The sequence below is a fragment of the Bos indicus x Bos taurus genome, chromosome 10, assembly GCF_003369695.1.
Source record: "Bos indicus x Bos taurus breed Angus x Brahman F1 hybrid chromosome 10, Bos_hybrid_MaternalHap_v2.0, whole genome shotgun sequence".
Classification (NCBI taxonomy): Eukaryota; Metazoa; Chordata; class Mammalia; order Artiodactyla; family Bovidae; genus Bos; species Bos indicus x Bos taurus.
The window spans coordinates 878,503-886,501 of record NC_040085.1 but is presented as its reverse complement, the minus strand read 5'-3'; the positions used below and the strand labels follow the sequence as shown (position 1 = coordinate 886,501).

The following is a 7,999-nucleotide window of genomic DNA, read 5'->3' as shown; positions in this document are numbered from 1 at the left end:
CAGAGGGAGAGGGTGGGAAGATTTGGGAGAATGGCATTGAAACATGTATAATATCATGTATGAAATGAGTTGCCAGTCCAGGTTCGATGCACAATACTGGATGCTTGGGGCCAGTGCACTGGGACGACCCAGAGGGATGGTATGGGGAGGGAGGAGGGAGGAGGGTTCAGGATGGGGAACACATGTATACCTGTGGTGGATTCATTTTGATATTTGGCAAAACTAATACAATTTGTAAAGTTTAAAAATAAAATTTAAAAAAAGCATCAATTCTTTGGCACTCAGCCTTCTTCATAGTCCAACTCTCACAGCCATACATGACCACTGGAAAAACCATAGTCTTGACTAGACGAACCTTTGTTGGCAAAGTAATGTCTCTGCTTTTCAATATGCTATCTAGGTTGGTCATAATTTTCCTTCCAAGGAGTAAGCGTCTTTTAATTTCATGGCTGCAGTCACCATCTGCAGTGATTTTGGAGCCCAAAAAAATAAAGTCTGACACTGTTTCCACTGTTTCCCCATCTATTTGCCATGAAGTGATGGGACCAGATGCCATGATCTTCGTTTTCTGAATGTTGAGCTTTAAGCCAACTTTTTCACTCTCCACTTTCACTTTCATCAAGAGGCTTTTGAGTTCCTCTTCACTTTCTGCCATAAGGGTGGTATCATCTGCATATCTGAGATTATTGATATTTCTCCCAGCAATCTTGGTTCCAGCTTGTGCTTCTTCCAGCCCAGCGTTTCTCATGATGTACTCTGCATATAAGTTAAATAAGCAGGGTGACAATAAACAGCCTTGACGTACTCCTTTTCCTATTTGGAACCAGTCTGTTGTTCCATGTCCAGTTCTAACTGTTGCTTCCTAACCTGCATACAGATTTCTCAAGAGGCAGGTGAGGTGGTCTGGTATTCCCATCTCTTTCAGAATTTTCCACAGTTTATTGTGATCCACACAGTCAAAGGCTTTGGCATAGTCAATAAAGCAGAAATAGATGTTTTTCTGGAACTTGCTTTTTCCATGATCCAGCGGATGTTGGAAATTTGATCTCTGGTTCCTCTGCCTTTTCTAAAACCAGCTTGAACATCTGGAAGTTCATGGTTCATGTATTGCTGAAGCCTGGCTTGGAGAATTTTGAGCATTACTTTACTAGCATGTGAGATGAGTGCAATCATGCGGTAGTTTGAGCATTCTTTGGCATTGCCTTTCTTTGGGATTGGAATGAAAACTGACCTTTTCCAGTCCTGTGGCCACTGCTGAGTTTTCCAAATTTGCTGGCATATTGAGTGCAGCACTTTCACAGCATCATCTTTCAGGATTTGAAATAGCTCAACTGGAATTCCATCACCTCCAATAGCTTTGTTCGTAGTGATGCTTTCTTTCTTTTTTTTTTTTTTTTTGTAGTGATGCTTTCTAAGGCCCACTTGACTTTACGTTCCAGGATGTCTGGCTCTAGGTGAATCACTGTTGGTCTTTGTTAAAAATTCAGTCTTGCCCAAGATTGAAGTAATCAGCAGGTGGCGGGGGTAGTGATTCTGTCGTGGTGCACCGGAGGGAGACAACTCATATGCCTGAGGACCACACGCATAGACTACGGGCATTTTCGAAAAGACAACAGTATTCCACTCTAGCTGACTTCAGTCCTGCTTGGCAGTCTAACCAAATCGGTTCTCAGGGTTGCCCGGTAACCCTCAGGCCAGAACCGCACTGATTTCGGGCTTCTGACAGCGGGGCGGAGCTACCTAAGACTGCGCCCTCTCCGAACCAGCCATAGCCAGGCTGCTTCTCTCCGGAAGCAACTTCACTCCGGCTTCACCCTCCCCCGGTCCGGAGCCCCGCCCCCGACGCCCGGACCAATCAGACGGCAGGTTGCTGAAGCTCGCGGCCAATGCCCAGGGCCGTCTTTACTTCCTCTTTGCAGTTTGAAACTGTCAGGTTGCTGCTGGGGAAGCTGTTGGACTCGCTGTTGTTGTAGCGGCGACGAGGGGAGAAGACACGGAGCGTGGAGTTGGGGTTTGCAGAGAGCCTCGGAGGTGGGTAAGCGGCGCCCCTGGCGGAGGCTCTGGAGTGGGATTTAAATAGCCTCGGCCGGGGTTGCAGCCCCTGGGGATCGGACACGACGGGGTTGGGGGCGTCTTCCGCAAAGTAGGGCCCTTGAGCTGCTGCGGGAGGGCAAGATCGAGAGATTTCCCCTCCGCGTCGGGGAAGAGAGGGCAGGAAGGAAAGTTGCCTGAAGTGTAATAACGGTATTGCAGCTGTAGGTTCGGGTCATTTAAGACGTATGGGGTAAAATGACCGTGTGTGACACTTCATTGTATTTAAATAACAATTTGATGTGACACAGCGGTAAGAGAACTTGTAGCCCTGTGCTTGCTCGCAGCTGCCTTTTCCTCTGCCTGTAGTCCGTGGCGTGGGGAGGGGCTGGCGCACCCCCTTGCCTGCTTTTAGGACCGGTCAAGGCCGCAGAAACCTCACTCAGCTGCCAGCTTGCACGTTAATTCACTCTTCCAGTGCCTCCTGGGGATTAATTTGAATTCCTGGACCCCGCTTCCAGTAACAGCCAGGTAATTACCAAGATCTAATTTGATTTCTTTGGCCTTAGACAAATGCTCAGAACTTTTTATCTCGTGATTTCTGAGCTCTTGGGTTAGAGAATTCTGAAAATTTGATTGTCTGATGTCCATCTGCTTTCCATCAAAGCAAGTTTGATTTTCTCTTTTGTCTCAGAACTAGAAACAATAAGGAAATACTACTGTTGTAGGGTTTTAGATAAATTGTCATACTTTTGATGTCATCAAAGCAGGACAGATGGAAGATTTATAGCATATTTTCTAAAAGTATACTGTTTTGCATCTGCAGGATATATATATATATAAAGAAGCTCTTTTTGAGATGTGACCATGATTTTCAGCTTATTTGTGTACCCCCAATCCCAGCCCCCTTATTACCAGTCTTCAGACACATCCTAAAGGAAGACGTGAATGGAAATAGAAAGGACAAAGTTACCACAGTGGTGGATTTGAGTCCCTTAAAGCAGCCTTCCTTGCTGCAGATGCATGTGCTTATTTTATCCTCCCTAATTGGCTTAACTAAAGTCAGTCATGCTGAGATTTAGTTTACTTATCTTGTGTCTACACAGTAATGCTCATTGAATACAGTTAATATTTCCTTTCCATAGTCTAGCCTCAATCTGTATTTCCATTCTAATACTGCACTTCTACCTGGATCTGCCCTTTCTCCTTCAGTTTCTTCATCTGGTAATTTTCAGCCTACTTGATTAAGATTTGTTCTACTTTCCACTGAAATTGTTCAGGCAAATGCCCCAGCGACTTCTGATTACCAAACTCAAGGGATTCTGCCAGATTCTCATCTTCCTTTGGCATCTGTCTCTGACCATTCCCTCCTGGAAGTTTTTGTGATGCTGTTCTCAATGTTCTATTGTTCTGACTTCCTTTTCCATCATTTTTGGTTCCTCTTCACTTATCCTTTAAATATTAGCAGTTCTGATTTTAACTTTGCTCTTGTTACAGTGGTGGTGGTGTAATCACTAAGTCATGTCCCACTCTTGCGACCCCATGGACTGTAGCCTGCCAGGCTCCTCTGTCCATGGAATTTTCCAGACAAGAATATTGGAGTGGGTTGCCATTTCCTTCTCCAGGCATCTTCCCGACCCAGAGATTGAACCAGTGTCTTCTGCATTTCAGGTGGATTCTTTACTTAGTGAACCACAAGGGAAGCCCATCCCAGCTACAGTAGTGGTCCTTAACTTTACTAAGGCTTTAGTACTCTCCGGACACATACTGGAAGATGAGGAGCCTCTTTCTAGAAAAAATATGCATGCGCTAAAAAATACTGCACATGGTTTGGGTCTAGGGACCTCGGAATAAGAACTCACGCTTCTTTTCCTAGGTGATCTTAACATCTACCTTTTATCAGCAGTTCCCATTATGCTGATTCCTCAAAATGAATTTCCAAACCTTTACCTCCAGTGTAAGGCTCCCACTTTGCTTAACTCCATGAAGCACCTTTCACCTTGTAGCCATTGTGAGTGGCGGTACTTGGAGTTGTGCGTCAAATAACTGGCATGGCCAGATACTGCATACATGCAGCCTCACTTCAGTGCCTTAGAGTCACCTCACCCCAGTAAGTCTGATAATGAGACCATATTACCCTTCCCCCAGCCTACTCATTCCTGTATTCCTTGCCTTGGAGAGTATCACTACCAACCATCGTTGCCAGCCAGAAATCTGGGCCAGACCAGCAATTCTTCCCTTTAACCCCTTAACCGATTATTGATCACAGTCTCGAATTTCCACTGCCACGACGCAACTTAGAGTCATACCTCTGACCCCGTTTATCTCCTCGGATTACTGCCAGAAGGAACATACATGTCTTGGACTACTGCAGTTGTCTCTCAGTTGCTCTCTCTTTAGTATCCCACCTCTCAAATCCATCCTGAAAGCTGCCAGAGTGATCTTTCTAAAAGACAAGCCTGATCATGTTATCACTTGTTTAATTAAGAGTTTAATAACTTCTCCTAGAAAAAAGGCGAAACTTTTTAACATGATGTAATTGTGATCTTCCATGATCTGGCAGCTCCTCACCTTGCCTGTTTCATCCTTAGCCAAACCCTGATCTGTGCCCTTTGCTCCAGCCTCACAAAATACTTGAAGTTCCTGGCATATATGTCTACATCTCTTTGTCTTTGCTTATGCTGCACTGTTGCCGCACATATCCTTTAATCTTTTATCTGTCTTTCAGGTCTCAACACCCCAGTCGGCTCTTCCCATTTCTTCACACCCTCACTGTCCTACCCCATGAAACAGGCTACTCCAACCTTTCTACTTTGTGCTTCTGTTGTTTTAGTATTTAACAGCACTTTTTTCAAAAGTAATTAAATTTACAACATCCTTAAAATCATACTGCTGCTCAAAGCAGAGAAGGCAGTGGCACCCCACTCCAGTACTCTTGCCTGGAAAATCCCATGGACAGAGGAGCCTGGTAGGCTGCAGTCCATGGGGTCACTAAGAGTCGGACACGACTGAGCGACTTCACTTTCACTTTTCACTTTCATGCATTGGAGAAGGAAATGGCAGCCCACTCCAGTGTTCTTACCTGGAGACTCCCAAGGACAGAGGAGCCTGTTGGGCTGCTGTCTATGGGGTCACACAGAGTCGGACATGACTGACGCGACTTAGCAGCAGCAGCAGTATATGCATGTCTAGCCCTTCTTGTAGATTGCAAAGTCCTTGAGGACAAGGACTTCTTCATCTTACCTTTCTCCCCAAGTCTTACATATAACTGGTATTCAGATCATTCTGAATAGTCATTATTTGCCTTTTAAATAATTTATGTACTTGTCACTAATAGTACTTATATCATTACTTATTTTTTGGTTAAGATCTTAAACAGTGTTTCTTTGCATGGTATTAGAATTTGTTGTTCTGTATAATCTTGCTTTTCTTAAAAGAGTATTCCCCAAAGGTCAGTTCCCCAAGCAGAGAATTTACACAAATCGTTCATTCTCTCTGGGTTCAGTGTCTCGTAGGAGAAGACACAGCATCTAGGTGCTCATGCGTTGTTCAACATCAGTCATACTCTATGATGATCCACAGCCCCCGCTGTGGCTGTTTCTGAGGAGCTTCCATTTTCCTTTAGTCTTTTCATGTGTTTACCTCATCTCCTTGACCACATCATAAGCTCCCTACTTGGGAGCTGAGTATTTTTTTCTTACCCAGTGATTTTTGCCTGTGGGTGTTCAGTATGTTGAATGATTTTAACATGTTGAATGATTATTGTTTCCAGGATAGGATGTTATTACACACAATACACACACACACACACACACACTCATATTTAGAAAGCATTTTATTTTAGTTTAAATATTGCAAAAAAATAAACTAAAGTTAGCTTTTACTGTTTTATAGTATTTATACAGAATGTCATCAGACGGGGAGATGTGCTCACCTCCGGTTTTGCAAAAAGAGTCCGACCGAGGCAGTTCTGTCTCCTCAGATCTTCAGGTAGGAAGACATGTCTAAATTTACTATGACTTTCTTATTTCAAATACATGACAGTATGAGGAAAAACTAAGAATACATTTCTCATTCGTTCATGCCATTTACATTCATAACTATAATATGTTTATAATGTGTGTAAAATTATAATGATATCAAAAGTTGGGAATTATTTTACACACTTGGAAAAATACCTTGCATTGTTTTAATTAACCTTTCAGAAAATAATCATGAACTCTTTTAGCATTCTCTGTACCAAAGCTCCAAAAAATAAAATGAGAGGAGAAGCTGAAAATCTGAAGAAACACTTTTTTGGTTGAAATTTTCTCTTTGTAGCTCTCTCTCATGAGTGTTGCTTTCACTTTAATGCGAATCAGCCTGATGTGGAAACTGTCCAGAGTTCTGGGGCCCTAGACTCCCCAGTGTTCCACTCTTGGTTCTGGCCCCTGTTGCCGCACCATCGAGCACCCGCTGGTGCCCAGGACCTGGGCAGTGACAGGTACACCGACTATGCAAGGTGTGGCTTTTATACGAAATGTTTTAAATTCCTGTTAATTCTAAACGTTTTACCATCAAAAATATGGATTAAGATTTCTAGAGTAGATTTTAAATGGGAGAATACTGACATGGTCTATCTTGGGTTTTCTCCCTCTTAAGAGGGGAAAAGCTGGATGGTATGTTTATGCCTAAGTAGAATAAGTGGCATTTGACACCATGGAAGATGACAGAAGCTTTAGGGAAATATTTTATGAAACAAATGTGTTCCTTTAATTGAAATTACAGGTTGAGGAATTGGGAAGCTATTGGAAAAGTATCCGTGAGTTTTTACTAGGGTAAAAGTGGTCTGAAATTGTGACATAGATGTTTCATCCTTGCCTTCCCTTTGAATGGTATCTCCCCCATTTCATGCTTTCTTTTTAGGTGACAGTGCTTTACTGCATCCTTCATCTTTTCTGTATTCCAACTTCTTCAAAAGAGAATGGTTTAACTTAGGCATACCAGTGATACTGTGATTTATAATAAAAATATTTGGTCATCCTCACATTTCTGGCACAGAGCTCCTAAAAATATTGGCATTTCCTAACTAGTGAGGAAATGAAGGTATTTTTTGTTACGTTGATGACATGACTTTTGGACTTCAGCCAAGGATGAAGACTGGTTGCCAGGAGAAGGCCAACCACATGATTAGCTGGTTGGAAATTGCCATCACACACACTCCCCCACCGTGAGGGAGGGGAGAGGGCCTGGAAGTTGAATCAGTCGCCAGTGGTCAGTGATTTAATCAGTTGTGCCTATTAATAAAGACCCATAAAAACCCAAAAGGACTGGATTTGGGGAACTTCACATTGGAGAACACGTGGAGGTGCGGAGTGACTGGCCTGTCAGGAGAGGGCATGGAAGCACCACACCCCTTCCTCGTACCTTGCCCTATATATCCTTTCCCTCAGGCTGTTCCTGGAGTACAGCCTTTTATAATAAACTGGCGGTCTAGTATTATGTTTCTCTGTGTTCTGTGAACCCTCTAGCAAATGAGTCAAACCCACTCTGGTCCATAGCTGGTTGGTCTGAAGCACAGATGATAATCTGGCCTTGGACTGGCATCTGAAGTGTGGGGCAGGGAGGGCAGTCATGGGACTAACCCTCAACCTGTGGAATCTGATGCCGCCTCTGCTGGAAAGTGTCAGAATTGAGACACCCAAGTGGTGTCGGAGAATTGCTTACAAACCACACTTTGTAATTGTTGGGTCCAGAACCCTTATAAGACCTTATAATGTGAACACCTTGTAAGATCTCGTGTTGTCATTTTTGTCGAGAAACAAAGCTTTATGTCAAAAGAAATCTCTAGAGTAGAATTTTAAGAGATGGAGGGGGAAGAATCTTCTAGACATGCCAGAAATCATTTTGTGTTATTGGTTACCTGTGCTTAGAATGCTACCCTAACTGAGATTCTGTTTTTAGTAACCCTCAACTTATGACTCTACTG

At 43.3% G+C, this 7,999-nt stretch overlaps 1 protein-coding gene across 7 annotated transcripts in view; it reads left to right on the top strand.

Annotated features, from left to right (window-relative positions):
* The first annotated feature begins 1,907 nt into the window (after positions 1-1,907).
* The window catches only part of POC5 (POC5 centriolar protein), a 32,906-nt gene continuing 26,814 nt past the window's right edge, over positions 1,908-7,999 (top strand). For 2 of the 7 annotated variants that reach the window (XM_027552908.1, XM_027552904.1), the window contains exons 1-3: positions 1,908-2,031; positions 2,379-2,562; positions 5,926-6,021. Coding sequence is in view for 5 of the 7 variants with exons in the window: in XM_027552904.1 (XP_027408705.1) it covers positions 5,938-6,021 (84 nt within the window). In the remaining 2 variants the exon portion in view is untranslated. The remainder of the gene's footprint in view (positions 2,032-2,378; positions 2,563-5,925; positions 6,022-7,999) is intronic. The other 5 variants (XM_027552906.1, XM_027552905.1, XM_027552903.1 and 2 more) reach the window with 5 other exon arrangements.